Consider the following 21,789-nt stretch of genomic DNA (forward strand, 5'->3'; position numbering starts at 1 on the left):
TGTCTAGTAGCATTTGTTGAATAATGATAGGCATCCAGCTATTTTAGGTGTAAGGCCTTTCCAAGAACTAATTCTCCTAGTTTGTTAATATTTTATCAGCATACTTCGGACTTTTCAGAACAACTTTCCGAAATCTTATTTTGTCCCTAGTAGTTATTAGTTGGAGGCTTGGAGTTTATTTAAGATACATGAGTGTCAAGTATTTAGAGATTATGTATGACTTTGAAAGCTATCGTAATTATAGCCAACTGGATTTTCATATGGTACAGGTATAAAAATGAAATGTATAAATATTGAATCTTCCCTTTTTTCTCATTTTGAGCAAATTACACTTTTTCTTTTTCTTTTGATAGGGAGCAGCCAAAGTTCTGATTTTCCCTGTGGTGCAGCAGTTTACTGAAGCCTTTGTTCAGGCCTTGCAAATGCCTGATGGGCCTACATCAGATAGTGGACTTAAAATGGAAGTTTTAAAGGCAAGTAAAGTATCTGATTATATGGGAGTTTGATGTTGCAGTGAGCAACATAAATGAGAATTTTGCATGTTCTTGTCAGTGTAATATGAGATGTAACAGCAGTATGCATTTTATGTAATATAATATGAGTAAAGTAGAATTGGAATCAGTATACCATTGAGATACCATTGATTTGTCACAAAAAGAATTCACCGTAAAAGAAATCAGGGGAAATCCTTCCATAGAATGAAAATATTTCCATTGGGATCAAATGAGAATAATCTTGTCAAGAAATGATATTACTGGCAAGTGGCATGCTTTATGATGAATTAAATAAAAGTAAGAGATTTCCTCAAGTCAACTCCTTGTGGCTACATGGACCTGATAGTCTTTTTGGCAGCGATATCAAAGTGGCTTGCCACTGTCTTTTTCTAGGTTGTTTTTTTTTACTTTCCAGTCTGGTTTAAAGCCATGACGTTACTTTGTCATCTCCCATCCAGGTACAATTAGGCTGCACTGTGCTTAGCTTTTTGGGGAACAGTAAAGGTCTGTGAGCATATATTCCAGGATATTTATTATACAGTAAACATAAAACATAAGACCAGATCATGGCAATCTAGAAGACTGTATATTCTAAATGTCTCCTTGTGTGTTAAGAATTGTCAGAGCTCAAGTGTAAAGCTTTTACGTAGACTGTTTTCAGTGGGGTTCTCAAGGATTAATAACATGTTCTAAACCTAACAAGAACTTAATTGTGCTCAGAGCATCCACAGCAAACTGATACTATGTCAAAATGACTACATGGTAACATCATGATGCAAATCCTGACCTTACATACTTGCATACTGATATCTGATGCAAGTAAATCAAGCCACGGTATTCATCATTTGCCTTCACCCCATTGTGGTCACTTGCTATTTGTAATGTGGTATATTTATAGAACTTGTATCTCTGAATATGTGTATCTACGTTCATTTAATTAATAAAAGTGTCATTATTAGTAATTGCAAAATATTTTGAATTTGAAACACCCTTGTTTGATTTTAAAACAGTTGTTCCAAATTCAAAACAAGATGCTGTTATCATTCTGGAAGTGTACTGAGAAGTATGTTAATAATTCTAACAAGCTGTTTTTCTTCCTCCAGGCAGTGACAGCTTTAGTGAAAAACTACCCAAGACACATGATTTCCTCTATGCAACAGATTCTTCCTATTGTTTGGAATACACTTACAGAAAGTGCAGCCTTATACCCTTTTTGCTTTGGTTTGCAATAAGAATAGATTTCCTAGAAAGGAAATTTGGTGGGGTAAGGGAGAAAAGTTGGTAGATACTAATTTGCAATAAAATATTTCTGTAATATAGATAATAGAGTATAACCAAGGACCCAAAAGATCTATTCAAAACATTTTCCCGCTGGCTTTCCAATATCTTCTTCTACACTAAAACTCTTGTGACTTAGTAAATGCTGCTTTTCATGGAAGGCTGCTGTTAGCTTAGGTTGCTAAATAACCACATTGGCACATAAGGCTGCGTAAGATAGTATGCATTAACTTCTTTTTGTTGTCATCATAGTATGAACTGCTTAAATCAGGTATAGCTCAAACTCCCTAAGGTTCATGAACCATTTTAGGTTTGTTTCAAAAGGAAACGTAGAATAAATGCAACAATAAACTTTACCCTATTCAGTAGTCATTAAAAATATTGTATAAAAATTAACAAGATTTTTAAAAAGTTATTTTCTATATGTAGTTATATGTAGTAATAGAAATGAATGTTCAAATTGGGTAGTAAAATTGTGCTATATGTCTGATCAACTGAAGTTTGTTTATTCAATTTATATAGCTGCCTATCTCACATATATGACTCTGAGGGCCTCACACAATTAAATAACAAAAACAATAAACAACTAGAATAAAAACCAATTAAAACAATTAAACCCATAAAACATAATCTGCAGGATAGTTCAATCCATACATTACTAACAGTATAACCAACTAGCAGGCTCCACATCTCCACCAGATCCCCGGGCTCTATGACAAAACCATGTCTTTGGAGCCTTCTGAAAGGCCACCAGGTCAGACTAGTCTGACCTTGGGGGGAATGATGTTCCAAAGGGTGGGTGCTGCGGCAGAAAAGGCTCTTCTCCTGGGCCCCGTCAGATGATATTCCATAATACATGGGACCTGTAACATACCTCTTCTGCTGTATCCAGTGGGATTGGTAGATGTAACCAGGAAGAGGTGGTCCTTCAAATAACCTGGCCCCTTGCCATATAGGGCTTTATAGATCATTACCAGCACCTTTAATTGAACCTGGCAGCAAACTGGCAACTAATGGAGCTTGCGGAGGAGAGGTGTAATATATGCTGATTGAGGAGTGCACATAACTGCTCGCGCTGCTGTGTTTTGCACCAGTTGCAGCTTCCGGATGTTCTTCAAGGGCAGCCCCATGTAGATCATGTTACAGTAATCCATTCTGGAGGTGATCAGGGCAAGAGTGACTGAAAGTAGAGGAAAGGGGGCATGAAGTTGTGCAAAGGTCCTCCTAGCCCCGACTCATTGAGCAGGAGTCATGAGTCCAGGACCCCCAAGTTGCACACAGGGTCTGTTTCGGGTAGTGCCACCCTATCCTGCATTAAGATGGTAAGTTCCTGGTACCTGAAGGCCCCAAGATCCAAAGCTATTCAGTCTTGATAAGATTGAGCTGAAGCTGAAGGTTGATGTTTTTCTGATATTTAGCATAAACTAATACATGGTATATTTTTGCTGGAAAATTAAAAAAAAAAGTTAATGAATTGGTTGATATTTATACTCTTAGACCATACTGCACTATTGTTATTTTTAGACTTCTTTAACACTGGTTTGTACATGTTTTACACATTTTCTAATGTTGATAGTCTCCAGTAGTTTTATTTATAATGTGAGGAATTAATTATGTATCTGAATGATTTGCTAATAAAAAAATGAATGTTTTGGAGAGGGCATTTTTTCATGTTAGTTCAGTTAGTATTATTTTTTATTTTGTATTAGGCCTTTTTCTAATAAATGAAAAGAGTTGAATTTTTCATTATCCAATTCTCTTCCATAACAGATGAAATAATTGCATTGTAATCTAATTATATGGTAGCTATATTTATTTTCCTTAATTTACTCATTACCTATGTGAGAACAGAAGTAAATTATACAGAAGAAGTGGAAGATCCAGTCGATTCTGATGGTAGGAAAACTCTTTATTAGAGGTGAAATGAAAATAGATATTTTAAGGAAATTTATACACTTGCCCTTATAAAAAGAAAAGTCATTCTTGAAAAGCATATCAAAAGACTCCATTTTAATACCTTAAATGTTTTTAATTGCTGCTATAATAGTTCATACTTCTTTATTTTAGTGATGCTTTGAGCTGTCATAGAGAATAAGTTGGTTATAAATACTTTAAAATGTTGGTACATAATTAGGGTAGATATATCAAAGACTTTGATGTAACAAATTTAGGTTGTTTTAATAAGTTTTCTTGTTACATATCTATTTGGAGATTTTTAAAAATATTTTAAATGTGAGTAAAACAGCAATGAAAAATTAAAAGTAAGCTATTGGCAATAGTTTTATGAAATTTGAATTATGTAAAATAATATAATTGTCACATACTGAAGTAATAATTTGAAAGACCCTTAATATTAATTTTTCATATAATTTTTAAAATTTAGGTGAAGTTTTGGGCTTTGAAAACCTAGTTTTCAGCATATTCGAGTTTGTTCATGCTCTGTTAGAAAACCACAAGTTTAAAAGCACAGTGAAGAAAGCATTGCCTGAATTAATATATTACATCATTCTCTATATGCAGATAACAGAGGAGCAGGTAAGCATACTTTTTGTCTACTATATTGTAGAAAAGTAGGTTAGAAGCTTATAACTTTCCAGATGTTGCTGAAATACAACTCCAAGCAGTCTCATTCGTCTTGGGCAATGTGAGCAATGCTTGAAGTTGGCATTTAGCACAATCTGGAGGGACCTAGGCTTTCTACTGATGTAAAAATGTTTTTCAAACCTCATTTCATATCTGAAATGTTTGCAAGAAAGTATGGCTATATACACTTCAAAAATGGTGTACCTCAGACCTTGTGTGAGTACAGCACCTTTCTGCTAGTCATTAAAGTAGCTCTTCCTTTTTCAGGTTGCTGTGTGAGAAAACATAGTATCGGTGATTTAACCAATTCTTGTTTAATTGTGGAGTCCTTGGGGTTCTCTGAGCTTGGTTCTTTTCTTGCAAATGTTTCATTACCCGGCTAGGTAACATCTTCAGTGCTAAAATGGGCTGGGGTTTGCTCTCTATTTATGTGCTGTGGCCTGCCTTGCCATCCCATCCCATTTTAGCACTGAAGATGTTGCCTAGCTGGGTAATGAAACGTTTGCAAGAAAAGAACCAAGCTCAGAGAACCCCAAGGACTTCACAGTTCAACCCTGAGCTACACATATTCACCTCTCTTGTTTAATTGTCCAAATTAGACAGTCTGTACTATATGGCAAAGTAGTGATTTATTCGCTTTAGAAGCTTAAGTGAGTAATGGATCAAAAATATTTGCCTAAACAGGTTTATTACTAGATAAATGTCTCAGCCACACATCCTGCTTGCCATGGCATGAAGATGCCCCACTATTTTTAGAGGTCATAGTCTCAAGACATTGCATACATCTTGTTACTAGCCTGCAGCTAATCTGCAGTTAAGACAGCCCAAAGTTAGCTTGAGGGGTTCTGGTGTGGAAAAAAAAAATACAAAAGCTCTCAAGCAAACAACCTAGGATACATGAGGAAGAAGACTTCAGATGACACAGTCAAAGTCAATGACCTGCTTGGCTCTAGTTAGCTAGGCAGAACTGCTATGGGATCACCTCTTTCTATCTCATCACTTGGCACTGTGCCTCCATGGCCATTTTGACTGTAGCTACAAGAGAGACTGGATACCGTGGTAGTGCAGTGTATTCTTTCATTCTTTTTGGTAGTTTGCACATGGGAATATATACCTCATGGAAGATTGAATGTGGTCTTCTTGGAGACTAATATTCCCATTGGCAAACAAAACTAAATCAAACAATTAGGAGCCCCTTAAAAAATTCCAGAGAATTCACATTGCAGCTCCCCTCCCCTGTTGTGCACTAGCACTTACTTTCATTGCAGCATTTCTCAGAATATTTCTGAGATGATACAGCATCTTGAACTTGTAATAAAAATATTGATCTTTTCCAAAATATCTTAGAGATCAGTGTTTAACAGGAATAAACCTAAAAAATATTTCAAATTGGCTCCTCTAATCACCGAGGCAGACCTTTTTGTGGGAGGTTGTTTGACATAAGTCTTGTCTGACAGGACGATTGATCTCACAGCAGATCGATAGTCTTGTGAAACAGTAATGCTGCCCTCTAGAGATCATCAAGGTGACCTGGTCGCCTACAGGGAAGGAAGAGTCAGTGGAACATCTGCTAGGCTGTTGTGCAGGTTATTCTAGGCATCTGATGGATAAAATATTTGGATCTACTTTGAGCTTGCCTTCAGCCGTGCGTGTCCTGCTGAGGTGACTGAGGTATGATATAGCTTGGTTTTCTGGGAGGAGTTTCAGACTGTAAGCCTTGAGGAAGTGTTCTTGGGACTGTGAGTACAGCCACCTGCCTTATTAGATCCCTGCCCCTTCTGATTGGCCAAAGCCCTCCAGGAGCAATGTGTACTTGGTTCCAAGCAGTATGAATTCATCCTTGATTGAGGGGATAATCCAAACACCATTGGTGTTTCTTGAAGTGTGGGATAATTTCCAACCAGTCTTCAACTTTCCCTTTTTCACTCCACCCCAATTCAGTTGGCCCTGATTCTGTTAGCCTTTAAGAAGGTCCTGAAGACCTATTTCTTCCCCCAGGCACTAGTCCATTTGTAACTATATGAGTTGTGTCTCTGGTCCCCAGCGCAGTACATTTTATTATTTTAACGTTTTCTATTTTATTTGAAGTTTTCAATCCTTTTTAGCTGCCCAGACTCACGTGGTGAATGGGTGGCTATATAAATTCAACAAATAAGAATTTAATAATTACATGTATACATGATATAATATTATTCATTAGTATGGTGGTATTTGGACAGTTCTTAAGCTTTGGGGTAAACCTTGAATTGACTTTAAATTACCAGTGATTGCTGAGCATTTTTCAGAAAAGAGTATTAATCATCATCATCTGGATTGCAGGTTGCAGTTCTGATTTGTCATTCTAGTATGCAATAAACCAGACAATCTGTAAATGGAAGCACCTATGAAAATGTTTCATAAGACTACTGCAACTGTAGTTTTATGTTATAACTCGACTTCATTTGGTGTATTATTTGTTGTTATAAGAATAGCAGTCTTATGTAGGTTATTTTAAAAAATATTTTTTAAAAATTAAAGAGATGAAGTGCCCGGAGGGGACAAACACAGTTCTGATACACATTTTGTCTAACAATTGGTGGCAGCTTTTCCCATAGTGTGTGACATTGGGTGAGATTAGAATTTCAGCCAGGGAAAACTGCCCATCACTGTCCTTACAATGCTGTGCAGTGGAGCACAACAATTACATAGAAGAGCTCCAAGAGTGGAGAAAAACCAGCAAAGCAGCTGTGTGGATTTAGGAGTGATTAACATGTAACTTACTGCCTTGTAGTTAGTACAGCTATTTTGTTATTGCTTCCTTTTTCAGCTGAAGCTCTTGGGATGTGTTACAATTATAACTTTCAGAATTAGATGTACTACACCCATTAGTCATGCTGATTAGGAACTGTGGAAGTTGGATGTCTAAATAAATGTGAAATGCATCAGTTTAGTAGGCTAGGAAAAGATTGATAGAATCTGTTCTGTCATCATGAGTCTTTTCTGAAAGGTAGTACTTCATGTCTGTTGCAGTACATAAAATATTTTTCTTTAATATGATTTAGGAATAAAACTAGATCCTTTCTAATACAGGTAGTCCTTGGTTAATGATGGTAATTGGGACCGGAATTTCCATCACTAAGCAATGTTGATGAAAAGCGTGACATCACGTGATTGCATCACATAGTGATGGCAATCCCAGCAGTCCCCTTTGCCATTGTTAATCAAACTCCACCCAGTCGTTAGGCAAGAACCCATCCTAATCAAAGTCATTCCCAGCTTGGTCCCTCCCAGCCCTGAGCCTCAGTAAGGTGAGGGATTGCCTCCTCTTCAACTCCTCCCACTCACCTATCTTTCTCCCCCATCTCTGCCCTTTTGGCTGCCCTGTACTCTGCTGGCCCTGCTGATTTTTGCTGTCTTCTTCTTCCTGCTTCTGACAAAGCACACTGGCCCTGGGGCTGTACGAGGCAGCTGCAAGCTGTGCCAGGCCTTCTTCCCAAGGCGGTGGATGCTCTTGTCCAATTTGCATGCAGCCTTCTCCTGGAAGGCTTCAAAGCATCCACACCCAATTTGGACAAGGGCGTGTGCAGCCTTGGGAAGCAGGCCTGGTGTGGACAGCAGCTGCCTCGTGAAGGGCCAGGCCAGGCATGCCTCAATAGCAGTGGGAGGAAGATGACAGCAAATGTCACTGGAGACAGCAGGCTGGCAGGGCCAGCGGAGCGCAGGGTGGTAGGGCTGGCAGAGGCAGTAGAGTTCAGGGTGGACAAAAGGGCAGAGATGGGGGGGAGGTAGGCTGGTGGGAGGAGTAGAAGTGCCCCTGTAGTTGTAAGTGTGGGCAGGCTACCAAGTGCCCAAATTTTGATTACATGACGGTGGGGGCGCTACAGTGGCTGTAACTTTGGGGACCGGGCATAATTACCATTCATTCAGCACCATCATAACTTTGAATGGTTGCTGAACAAATGGTCATTAACTGAGGACTTCCTATATGTGGAAGTTTAATTATGTGTAATCTTGAATAAGCAAAGATATTTCTATAAATTATTGAACTGCTATGATTGCTTTTCAGATAAAAGTCTGGACAGCTAATCCACAACAGTTTGTTGAGGATGAAGATGATGATACATTTTCCTATACAGTTAGAATTGCTGCACAGGACTTATTGCTGGTAAGAGAGAATTTGCAATGGTTTGAAAAATATAAAACAAGAGTGGGGAACATGTGATTCTCCAGATGTTGAAATATGTTTAATCTTCCTTTACCAATGACTGTGATAGCTAGTGCTGATAGAAGTTGGAAACCAGTAACAAGTGGAAGACTATAGGTTTGTTTCTTTTGATCTATACAATAGTGACAAATGTAAGTGGTTTTCAATATGTAACTTACTGTATCTAACCTATGTACATACTTGATTCTTAATGCTTGCTGTCTGACAATTTGTGACTTTTGTGCTATTTTATAAGAACTACTTTGATCTCAGGTTTTAGGCTGAAAGTAGAATGAAGCAATTGATGGATAGTTTAAAAGGAGACACATAAACATAATGAAGGTCAGAAAGGGTATTTAATTAGAATTATAGAACTATTTTTATTTAGCATTTTTTCTTTTTTTAATTATTTACCACAGTTTTGGAAACAAGATACACATGATTGGGGTTAGGATTGCTTTTAAACTTTTTTGCTCTGATAATACTGAGTTTAAAAATGTACCTGGATCAGTATTTCCCTGCCTCCCTGCACTTAGCAGCCAGTGAATTGGAGCAGAGGAACTGTCTATAAGCTGATTTCAGCTGAGCCTGGAAGGCATGAAGGAAACCTATCCAGTGTGACATATAATGGAATTTCAGGGGTTTCTGAAAATGTGATTCTTTCTCATATTACCAGAATTGTGTGAGACTGAAAGTGTTTGCTATGTTGATCTCTATTCTGTCCCCATCCTTAGCCATCACTATATTTCCTTTGAGTATCTAGACTATTTCTATGCTAGAAAGAAGACAGTGTTGTTAGTATTTTTTTCTTGACTTAGATTGTCTTTGTTTTGAAACTATTCACTATAACTACTAACTTCATTATCAACAAAGTATAGTGATATGAAGGTTCCCTTTACCTTTTCTAGAAAATGTGAGCTATTGTCATACTTCTGTATAGGCTGTGGCAGCTGATTTCCAGAATGAAAGTGCAACAGCTTTGGCTGCAGCAGCTACACGACACCTGCAGGAAGCGGAGCAAGCAAAAAACAGTGGTGCTGAGCATTGGTAAGAAAGCAGTTTCTACAGGTGACAATCTCAGAATATTTAATCCATAATGAAAACAAACGAAAATCAAGTTAGAAATGAAAAATCTAGAATTAAAGTAGCTGCCTACTTATTGGCAATTATAAGTGATTCAGAAACATTAATAAATAAGCTAAGATTATTCACCAAGGCAGAATGAATGCTCGTTTTATAGGTACTTGTTGCTTAAATTACAGGAGAGCAAAATCACCTGATTTATTATCATTTCTCATATTGCTCAGAAACTAACTTGTCTTCCATAGAATGCTGGCGGGCATTGGGGGTAGGTGACAGTATATATGCTGGTGGATATTATATGAATGAAAATGTTGGTGATACAAGATTCCATTATACTCAGCTCTGATGTTTGTTTAATCAAAAAATTAATTATACAGATTTTATTATATAGTAGTCAGCAAAAAATGCAGTTATAAATAAAGTTGGATGTTGATCAACTGTCAGTTTACCACCTATTTTGATAATGGCTAAATGCTGTCAGTTTCTATTAAATCAAGATTGTTTTTTTTAAAATTTTTTACTTTGGTTTTCCTACACGATGGTGACTTCTGTAAGCAATGGCTGTTGTGAGGTCTGCTTATTGATTTGTTCTGCAGGAGTAACAGACACATAAACGCACATAGAACTCATTTAGTTGCAGACTATTATACCCTGCATTGTCTATCCTCTCCCTTACTTCTCTAAGTCATGTGCTGGATCTGTAAGCATGCATATCAGAACAGGAAAATAGGATTTAAGATAAAAACTTAAATGCCACCAAATCTATTATATTTACTGGTCTTCTTGAAACAACTCAGTCAGGAAGTAATTAGAGCAGTGTTCCTCAACCATGGCAACTTGGAGATGTGTAGACTTCAACTTCCAGAATTCCCCAGCCAGCCATGCTGGCTGGGGAATTCTGGAAGTTGAAGTCCATATACCTTCAAGTTGCCAAGGTTGAGAAAACACTGAATTACAGTCTGTATTTCAGCAGCACAACTTTCTTTTTGTTTAATTAAATAAAATAATGCTTGATATTTAATAGTATTTGGCCAGTTGAAAAATGAAGGGGTTGTTGGTTTTATTCTTCGGACTGTCATTATTAAGATAATCACAGTATATGATATGTACATATATAAGATATAGAATATATAAAGTCTGACAGAGGGTCAATACTTGTCCTATTGCCACAGATTATAAATAGTGTTTCCCTAGTTCAGTACCATTGAGAATAATTCCAAAAAATGTTAAATGTTCGTTTCTTTAAATAAGAAATTAATTCCAATAAATATTTTTGTTTCACATTTCTAGACATAATTATTCTAGCTATATTCCTATATTGATCAGATTATCCAAAATACTTTTAAACCTTAAAGCATTTGTATTTGGCGCTAGCTACCAGTTTGGCTGGCTTCAAAAAAGGGTTGGACTAATTCATGGAAGTCATGGGGATCAATGGCTATTAGCCTTGATGGCAGTTTGATTGCCTGTAAAGGCTATCTGCTGGGAAACTAGTGTCTTCCTCATGCAGTTGGTTGGCCAAGGTAACTACACGGGCTAGGGGTCCAATCCAGCAGGACACTGCTTATATTCTTATTTCTTGTTAATTTAATTAAAGCTGTCACAAGAGAAGATTAACACTAATATACTAAGATAAATAGTAAAACCAATTCATATTAAAAATGGTATTTATACTAGTCCAATATACAGTTTTTCCTGTTGCAATGCAAGCAGATCAAGTTGCCCTTATTAAATTACATCTCTAGCAAACTGTATCTCAAATAGCCATCAGAATGGTTAATTAACATTCTTCAAGTATATAATAGTTCATATTTGCAAATAAAGCTGTATAACTATTACTGTTTGCGATATGTGTTGTAACACAATTACCATTTTTTTACTTTACTATTGGTTTCCTACTGCTTTCTAGTTATCAAATTAGAAAAATGAATATTAGAAAATTTAAGTCATTTGTCCTTGCAGGTGGAAGATACATGAAGCTTGCATGCTGGCTTTAGGTTCTGTCAAGTCTCTTATCACGGACTGTGTAAAAAATGGAAGGATACATTTTGATATGCATGGGTTTCTAACCAATGTTCTTCTTGCTGATCTCAACCTGTCAGGTACTTATTGATTGTTGCCTAAAAATAAAATAAAAAATTTAATTTAATTAAAGCTGTCACAAGAGAAGATTAACACTAATATACTAAGATAAATAGTAAAACCAATTCATATTAAAAATGGTATTTATACTAGTCCAATATACAGTTTTTCCTGTTGCAATGCAAGCAGATCAAGTTGCCCTTATTAAATTACATCTCTAGCAAACTGTATCTCAAATAGCCATCAGAATTGTTAATTAACATTTTTCAAGTATATAATAGTTCATATTTGCAAATAAAGCTGTATAACTATTACTGTTTGCAATTCAAAAATTCAAAAACCTTCTCAAAGTAATGCTCTATAGACTTTGAATAAATTTTATGAGGATGGGTGTGGTTATGGACAAAATGTATATGACATTTGGTAGGTGTGAGTCCTTTTATTTATACACAGGATGAGATTAATTCAGAAAGCATTCTTCTAAACATAAAATCAGATTTAAAATTATGTCATTTAGTGAGAATTTCAGAACAGAAAAGGAAGTCATTTCCACTGTGGTCTGCAAATAGAAACTTGTTTCCATTCATTCAAAGTTCTGATAACATTACGTATGTCTTTTCTTTGTCAACAATCAAGAAAAAGTAAGGAATACAAACACATTCCTGGTAACATAATGGCATCTTGTCCTTTCTGTAACATGCATATCAGAAAAATTGTCAGGTACACTAATTTATTTGCTTTAACCTACACTTGGATAATTAAAGAACTATGCTGTATTACAAAGATGTAAATCAGGTGTGTGCACTTCATACCACTAGGCTGGAACATCCACCTTGTTTATGTGTAAATAGGTAACTTCTTTTTTACTGTCTTCAAGTATGTAAATTGTCTCACTAAGATTATTAGTCTGTTATTGAATGATAGTTTTGAGAGAAGACTACAATGGCAGTAACACTAAGGTTTTTCTTACAGTTTCGCCTTTCCTTCTTGGCCGTGCTCTTTGGGCTGCCAGTCGCTTCACAGTAGCAATGTCTCCAGAGCTCATCCAGCAATTTCTACAAGCAACAGTCAGTGGCCTTCATGAAACACAACCTCCTTCTGTGCGAATTTCTGCAGTAAGAGCTATTTGGGGGTAGGTGGCTCAAGACATATATTAGTTGATAATATTGTAAATAATGTAATATTGAGAATGTATAGTATTTAGAATGGGGGAATCATTGAATGTATGATTGTGAGAAATATTGTGCTGTGATACTGTCTTACTGACAATTATAGTTTTATAATTTTCCTTCTTAAAATGTTTTGGTTTTTTTTCTAGCTACTGTGACCAACTGAAGATCTCTGAAAGCACCCATGTCTTACAACCTTTCCTTCCTAGTATCCTTGATGGATTAATACATTTGGCAGCTCAATTTAGTTCAGAGGTTCTCAATCTTGTGATGGAAACACTTTGCATTGTCTGCACAGTAGATCCAGCCTTTACAGCAAGCGTGGAGAACAAGATTTGTCCCTTCACGATTGCAATATTTCTCAAATATAGTAATGGTATGTGCCCAGATTATGATTACAGATAATTATGTTCAAAGAACACTGTTGATGTCAAGCATTTTTAAAGAAAGAATTTGGATTATGCAGGTGTTGGTTTTTCAGTATTGTATTAGAAGGCAATAGGGATTTCTATCTTGGATGAAAAAGCCTTATCAGAAATAAATATATTATTAAGTTGATTTATAGAAAATATCCTAGCTAGAGTAGCACAGGTATGCTTGCTTCATACTGTGACAGGCAAGATTTTAGGACTCACAAAATTGCTCAAATGGTGAGCATGGCCATTTACAGAACACCCATTTACTAGAAGGAAAACTGATGAAATTGCACAATCCTTGGCCCCCAGGATGCTCTCTGTTTTTTATCTTTTCCTTTTTTCTGGATACAGTCTGAACAAAACACTTGGCTGAATCCACCCATCAGTGTAATTTTCTAAGAATGCATATGGGCTGTATGTGGGCCAGAATCCTTATTGGTAGGCAAGATGATGCTAGAGGCTGCATTTTCTTATTATAACATTATGATTTTACTGAACTATTTCTCTATAGTAATTGGTATTGTTTCTTTATTTAGATCCAGTTGTTGCTTCCCTTGCCCAGGATATTTTTAAGGAACTAGCACAAATAGAAGCCTGTCAAGATGCAATGCAGATGAGATTAATTCCAACTCTTGTCAGCATCATGCAAGCTCCTGTTGATAAAATTCCAGCAGGGCTTTGTGCAGTAAGTATAAGGACATTTTTCTTAAAATATAAAATCCTTTATATAGCCTGATTGCTGATTTTAAAAAAGAAATATTTGTTCCTAAGATCCTAATGAAAAATACATTAAACCTGGGACCCTCCGCAATACCAATTCTGTCAAGGCCAAACAATATAGGTATTAAACAGGCTTATGTGTTCCAGAAGTCTAAAAATGAAATTCTAATTAAACCAATTAATATAATAGTTAATGTTTAAGTTAATGGCATGAAGGACAATCAGATAATAATTTGGCATTCCATAGTTATAATTAGCAGTTTACAGGCTAACATGGAGATTTTAAGTTATTGGAAATTTAATATATTAATTTAAATAAAAGAAATATGACAAATGAATTCAAAGAAAAAGAAGCAAAAGGGGGGAAAGGTTTAAAAAGTTATTCAGTTTAATGGAACTTCCAGAGTTTAGCTATAGATGTGGAAAGCAAAAAAATAAAAATAGAGACTCAGTATTCTGCAAGATTTCTCATTGAGGTAAGAGGGCAAGGCATCCAGGGAAAAACTGAAAAAAATATCAAACTTCTCACCAACCAAATAGTACAAAGCAATGAAGGCAGGAAGTTTGAAGATGTCATATTCATATATACACATGCTAAAGATGAGGGGACCAGGTACAGCTTAGCTTAAGAATGGAGAATAAAGAAAGAAAAGGTTGTGTTTTTTCAGAAGAAGGGGGAAAGGGTTTCTGTTTCAAAGATGGAGAAGTAGAAAGAGGGAATCATCTGTTTTGGCCATGTCGGGCTATGTTCTCTTGCATTACCGACCTTGGTGTGATGGAAGTGGATTGCCTTCTTTTTGATCAAGAAAAGGGGATAGACAGAAAACATAAAAGACAAGTTGCTCATTTGAGAAGGATTCCTGGTTATTTTTTCTCTCTGGGTAGTATAACCTCTTCTTTCTGCTGAAGTAGAAAAGTTCCATTCAGCAATCTTTTATGGGAACCAGTTCTATGGCTCTTAACCTTAGCCTCTTAACCTTCTGCTTCCTACTACTAAGCTTGTTTAAATGTTCACTCTCTACTGCAAAAGAGGTTTTTGCTGCGTGCTTACTGGGGAAGGTTGCCTGGAATCCTTGCAAAATGTAACTCCTATCATTTGGGAGAAAAAAAGCATCATGGCCCTTTAATTAAGTGGCCACAAAGGAGGGAGATTTAACTAAGGTCAGTAAGCTATTTCCCCTTGGTATAGCAGGCAAATCTTGGTGGAACTTCCAGAACTGTTAAGAAAATTAGTAGCACATGCAGACAGGGCAAAAGGCAACAGCACTTTACTTTTTAAATTCCAGAATTGGAAGAACTGTGAATAACACAGATATATCCTTTGCCTTTTTACATGCTCTCCTGTTTACAGCATTTTGATACAAGCTTTAAATACATTTCTTGTACAGAGGTAAGGCTCAAAATCAATAAGACAATGAAAACAAATGAAAGGAAGTTATAGAAACAATAGCAGAGGGAATATCTTGATGGGCTTTAGTGGTCAGGAGATTGATCTATTATCAACAATAAGAACAATGATTCACAGTACTTACTTACTTACTTACTTACTTACTTACTTACAGGCACTTAACAAAAGCCTGTTGTTGGGCATAGTATCTGCTAGCTATCCCATCTCCATAATCATTTTCATGGCCAATATTGCCCAAGTAGAGATAAGTGCAATAGAGAAAGTTGTGTTGCATCTTCAAAGCATTTTCTAGAAAAGTGAACAGTTTTTTTTTCTATCTCTTGCTAAAATATGATTCATACTGCCTCAGTTCTTCTAATTTAAGTAGCTCTTGTTGTAAAGGAAGGCAGAGAGAAAGCAAACTTAAGAGACATCAGATATAGAATCTTGCATTAGCCAGTTGCTATTTTAAAAAGATACCATAGAATACGAGAGCTACTGCATTAGAGTGATTGCAAGAAGAATAAAAAGATAAATGGGGAAAAAAGTCAGTGGAAGAGCTGGTGAGTGGGTGGAATTGAGAAGCTTCTTAGTATGAAACTAAAGTTAACACAGATGATGGGTTAGTTAAATGGTTTGTTCCTTTCCACTGGCAGGACCAAAAATTATCAAAGAAATTGATAGTTCCTTTCTTTGGTTCTTCCACAGAAATGTCTTTGGTAAACAATCTATCATCTGAAGACAGCTGTTTTCCATTTTTTACCAGCAGTTGTTTATGTATTGTATCAGTGTTGGCCAAGCTACTTTTCTACCAGGCTTCTCACAACTGATCATATATACCTGGCAGTCAGGGTGCCAGCCTTCATTTAAAAAATGAGCAGCTTGCTGCAAACAGCATTATTGGCTTTGTGGCATTAATCAGAATATTGGGGCTGCGCAAATATTGAGCCACTTAGGGGTACAGTTTAATGGTAGGATATAGCAAATCAGGTAATAATCTGTCTGGGAAGAAAGAATGCAAACCTAGTCTTAGGACCCAAAGTCTGTGATCTGGTTCATGTGAGATAATAAGGCTTATCATGGTTTGGCATAGAATATTAGAGCAGATGTCAGATCAGACTGATTTGTAATCACAATTTTGTTAGCCTTAATCACTATCTGGAGTATTGACTAACAACTAGTTTAAGATGAAGCAGCAGTTAAATGAGTTAGATTGCAGAAGTATCATTTATTTATATATCAAATTTGTCATTGCCCATCTTGTTAAAAAATGAGTCTGGGCAGTTTACAGAAAAGATAAATATTAATTAAAAATACAATATAATAATTTAATAATTTATCCTAAATAAATATTAAGCATCTTCCAAGATAATTGATAGTAAGTAAAAATTATAAGGCTCAGGGAATGTCATCAGGGTGCCAGCCACCTCCAGGGTTGGTTAAAACTCTTCTTGCTCCACACAAGCTGGGAGAACCAGGCCTTCCATTCTTTCTGGAAAACGGGGAGAGAAGGGCCCAGCCGCACTTCTGGGGGTAGGATATTCCAGAGGGCCAGGGCAACAGCAGAGAAGGCTCTCCTCCTGGAACAACTTGCTTCTGAAATTAAAAAAACAAAAAAACAAAATTTGCTCATTAGTTTTAATAACTATGGGATAAACTAATCCTATCTTTGTACCATGTCACTGTTTTCCCCCACAGCTAGTTATTTCACATCTCTGATTTCTTTTCTTTTTCAGACTTCAATAGACATATTAACAACTGTTGTAAGAAATACTAAACCACCCCTTTCAGAGCTCTTAATTTTCCAAGCTTTTCCTGCTGTGGCTCAGTGTAGCCTGCACACAGATGACAATGCTACCATGCAGGTAATGTTTTTTGGGTGGGGATGAAAAGATTTGTTTGGTCATCTGTGTAAAGTTTCTGTGTTTAGACTAATCAGTTTCATACTGATTAACATGCAGGGATTAATTGACTGGAAATGGCAACTGATTCCATTATTGGAAATTTAAATAGCTTTTTATTAATAGGATTTAAACACGAAGCACATCTTTCACAACTCTTTCTCTAAATTTCACTAATAGCAAAAAATTAGCATAGGTGCTGGAGCAAATGGCAGTGACAAAAAAGGCAATGTGCATTATTGCAACAGCACAACACAAGCCCCAGCCTATTGTACTTGCATCTTGATATTAGATGCAAATATGTTAATTAAAGAGTTTGCATTGTCACATCATGATACAGTTTTCATTATATCCTACCCCCACTCCTGCAACAAAGAAATTTAGCAAATTCCACCTGTTTTCCTCTTCCTTTTTTGGTGATTAGTTTGCTAAGTATATGCCTGACCTGATACAGAAGGCAGAAAATTAAAAGGTGATATGTAGTTGAGAAATACTATTTGGAGAGTGTATTTAATTCCAGAAGATTGATATACTTTGGACAAGCTTCACTAACCTTACTTTCAGAAAAAAACCTCTTGTTCAAACAAAAAAAGTTGATAAAATATATTTGTTTAAATACAACAATCATTATGGTATCTTTCAACTCTGGCTTTATTTCTTTGTGCACCTCTGTTTCTAGCATGCCTGCACTTAAATTTAACTAATAGTTACGAATAAAGTTTTCAAAGTTATGCCTTCCATCCAACCATTTAGAGCCCTACAAACCATCATGTGGGTTAATTTCATCCTCTGGATGTTTAGATTAGGAGTCCAAACATTGTCATTTTCCAAGTATTGTGCCAAATAAGGATTATTTTTTGGCATTCAAGCTTATCACCCTAGGTCTCTACAGGGGATTTGTGAAAAAAAGAAACAGAGTAAGGTCATCTGAAAAGATTTCCTCTGATTTATTTCTTTGATCACCAGTTACTATTTTATTCTTTGGGGTAAGATGTTTTGTTGTACTTCTGAATTCTTTCTAGAGTGAAATATTTTGTGAAATATTATAGAGTGTAAATATTTTTATTATTGTTCATTCAGAATGGTGGCGAGTGTTTACGTGCATACATCTCAGTAGCTCTGGAACAAATTGCACAGTGGCATGATGAGCAAGGCCACAATGGATTGTGGTATGTGATGCAGGTGGTGAGTCAACTTCTGGATCCACGCACCTCAGAATTCACAGCTGCCTTTGTAGGCAGGCTAGTTTCCACATTAATTTCCAAAGTTGGGAGTGAATTGGGAGAAAATCTGGATCAGATTCTCAGAGCAATTCTTAGTAAAATGCAGCAAGCAGAAACACTCACTGTAATGCAGGTAAGGAGGCTGTAAACTAGATGAAAACTTTATCAGAATATTTATTTAATGATAATAATTATCAGAATAACTGTTTGCATGTATTATATGTGTGTGTGTGTATAATTGATATTGATACAGATATCATTTTATTCATTATATTGTTCCTTAGAAATTATCAAAAAATAAGAAAATTGAACCTATTAAAATTCAGTCATATAATTACCTTCTTTTAATTCCTTTTGCAGTCTTTGATCATGGTATTTGCTCACTTAGTTCATTCTCAGCTGGAACCACTACTAGAATTCCTTTGTAGTTTACCTGGACCAACAGGCAAGCCTGCTCTGGAATTTGTAATGTCAGAGTGGATGAGTCGACAACATTTGTTCTATGGACAATATGAAGGGAAAGTCAGGTAAGGTTTTCTGTCATTGCAGTGTGTATTCTAAAGACTGGAACAAGTATCCAATTTTTTTTTTTCAGATGGTATCTATGTCAGTGTAAGAAGCAATGGTTTTTATCTTAATTTTATTATAATGAATTAAGACAAATTGACCTTATATGTAACTTGAAGTCCTTTATATGGGATCCTTTACAAGGATCTTTTCCTTGTTTAGAACACAAACATCTCTTATGTAAAGGAGAGGGAATATGCCCGTCAACAGTAGTAGAGGGCTGGATTTTGTTAAGCACTCTGCCCCCCATTCAACAAAGAAAATAGAGGAAGAAATGTTGTCCTGTGTTAGCTAGTAAGCTTGGGAAGTCTTTGTAGTAGGAAGGATGTCAAACTGGGTAAGAAGGAAGAAATAGTTGGGGTTAAGGAAAGGCATATTTGAGAGAGAAAAGCCAGAAGGTACCCAGAGAGCACCACACATGCAGTCATATACACAGATATCTGCACATAGAGAAGAGGAAGACATTCTCACCATTTTGTGAATGACCCACCCCCAGTCATACCAGGATGTGGCTACTTGAGAATCTGCATAAAAATTCCAAATCCTATAGGTTCAAAATGGTTAGACATCCCTAGTTTTAAGGCTTTAACACTTATGGTGTAGAGAACGCTTATAGGTTACAACTGTGCTGACAGCAGACTTCTAAAAATATCTGGGCAGAAAATCTCTTGTAAAAAAATTATAAGAAATTTATAGCACAGTTGTATAGATACTTACACCATTGGCAAAAAAATCTTCAAGTCTTCTTTACACAAAGTTATTTCCAATTCTAGTTCACTCAAGAATAATAACTTTAAAGTTAAATTGAAGGATGGTTGCCAAATCCAGCACTGAATAAAGATTAGAAATCTGAGTAGTTGACTTAGTCTAGTGTAATCCAGCAATTTTTTATCTATAACTCCTATAATATTTTATCATTGGTCATGCGATAGAGTACTATGGAAATTATACTCCAATAAAACAGAAAGTACAAGATTTCCTTCCTTTGAATTTCTACTCATGGAAAAAGCTTGATTGCTTTTGCAGTATGAAATTCCAGATACTTTTAAAGTAGGAAATTGAATAGCCATTTATTTGAGGCACTTGTATATTATTTTTGATAAACACTTATCTCAGAGTGATTTACAGTACAATTTACTTTAAAGCAATAGTAAAATATACATTAAAAAAAATCATTTAGAAAACTACAAAACAGCATAGTAGAACGTTTCCCTATTACCACTGGAGAAGTGCGCAAAAACAGTCATTATTTTTCAAGGGTTTGTATATTTCTGTCCTAAATAGAAATGTTCTGAATATCATTTTTCAGTTGAACCAACATATTAATTTATGGTAACACTCTCTGGAATTACAGGTAGTCCTCACTTACTGACCACAATTGGGACCAGAATCTCGATCATTGAATGAAGTAGTCATTAAGTGAGATGCCCACTGACTGCTTTCCTCAACAACTGCAATCTAGGCACTCCCGCTTGCAGTTTTTAAGTGATCTCCTGGGTCGTTAAGTGGACAGAGTGAAAGGGCTGCCTGTTGAAGCCCCTTCGCTCTCAAATGGTCCTGCAGCCCGCTGAAGGCTTTCCCCTCATGCATTCATGCAGGGGAAATCCTTCCGTGGGCTGCAGGAACGAAGCTGAAATCTTCAGGATTTGAGCTCTGTTCCTGCAACGTGCCAAAGGGTTTCCCCTCCACCCCATGCATGGAGGGGAAATCCTTTGGCAAGCTGCAGGAACAGAGCTCAAATCCTGAAGATTTCAGCTTCGTTCCTGCAGCCCACCGAAGGATTTCAGATCCCCTCTATCCCCTCCACTTGCAGCCTTCTCTGCCAGCTTCCCCACTGACTTTCTGGGGAAGCTGGCAGAGAAGATTGCAAATGGTGATCACGTGATCGCAGGGCACTTGGCAACTGGTCATAAATGTGAGTTGGTTGCCAAGCACCCGAAATACAGTCATGTAACCACGTGGGGGCGGTGTGACGTTTTACAATGGCTGGAAGTGCTTTATGGGCCGTAAAGCACCCTTTCCATGGCCATCCTAATTTTGAATGGCACAGTTAGTCATAGGTCGAAGACTAACTGTATTTACATTCATTATGTGATGAGAAATTTAACATCTTGCCTAAAGTTTCTAGTTTTAAAAATAACAAATTATTCTGTAAAATTCGGTAAAATAAATTATCATGTGATTATTAAGTCAAAGCAATTGTATTGACCTTCATGACATAGGTCCTGCTATAACATAAAAGTGAAAAAGTACAACCCAAAAAAAGTTATCGTTATAACTGTACACCATTCCAATTCTATATATGCTTATCTAATACAAATGTTATTCAAGTACATATACAGTACTGTGCAAAAGTTTTAGGCAGTTGTGAAAAAATGCTGTAAAGTAAGAATGCTTTCAAAAATATATATTGTAATTATTTATGTTTATCAATTTACAAAATGCAAAGTGAGTGAACAGAAGAGAAATCCAAATCAAATCAATATTTGGTGTGATCACCCTTCACCTTCAAAACAGCATCAATTCTTCTAGGTACACTTGCACACGGTTTTTGAAGGAACTCAGCAGGTAGGTTGTTCCAAACAGAGAACTAAGCACAGATCTCCTGTGGATGTAGGCTGCCTCAAATCCTTCTGTCTCTTCATGTAATCCCAGACAGACTCGATGTTGAGATCAGGGCTCTGTGGGGGCCAAACCATCACT

The 21,789-nt window shown here is 36.4% G+C and overlaps 1 protein-coding gene across 1 annotated transcript in view; it reads left to right on the forward strand.

Annotated features, from left to right (window-relative positions):
* The window catches only part of IPO9 (importin 9), a 54,883-nt gene that overhangs the window by 26,243 nt on the left and 6,851 nt on the right, over positions 1 to 21,789 (forward strand). The window contains exons 7-19 of the mRNA XM_088153308.1: positions 354 to 477; positions 1,602 to 1,698; positions 3,610 to 3,668; positions 4,156 to 4,307; positions 8,401 to 8,499; positions 9,479 to 9,585; positions 11,584 to 11,723; positions 12,676 to 12,835; positions 13,022 to 13,248; positions 13,825 to 13,973; positions 17,132 to 17,260; positions 18,377 to 18,652; positions 18,880 to 19,046. Of these exons, the coding sequence (XP_088009434.1) occupies positions 354 to 477; positions 1,602 to 1,698; positions 3,610 to 3,668; positions 4,156 to 4,307; positions 8,401 to 8,499; positions 9,479 to 9,585; positions 11,584 to 11,723; positions 12,676 to 12,835; positions 13,022 to 13,248; positions 13,825 to 13,973; positions 17,132 to 17,260; positions 18,377 to 18,652; positions 18,880 to 19,046 (1,886 nt within the window). The remainder of the gene's footprint in view (positions 1 to 353; positions 478 to 1,601; positions 1,699 to 3,609; positions 3,669 to 4,155; positions 4,308 to 8,400; positions 8,500 to 9,478; positions 9,586 to 11,583; positions 11,724 to 12,675; positions 12,836 to 13,021; positions 13,249 to 13,824; positions 13,974 to 17,131; positions 17,261 to 18,376; positions 18,653 to 18,879; positions 19,047 to 21,789) is intronic.

This window comes from Python bivittatus, unplaced genomic scaffold (genome assembly GCF_059951505.1).
Source record: "Python bivittatus isolate LINGU-HERP-01145 unplaced genomic scaffold, Pbiv_v1 ctg000700_np1212, whole genome shotgun sequence".
Classification (NCBI taxonomy): domain Eukaryota; kingdom Metazoa; phylum Chordata; class Lepidosauria; order Squamata; family Pythonidae; genus Python; species Python bivittatus.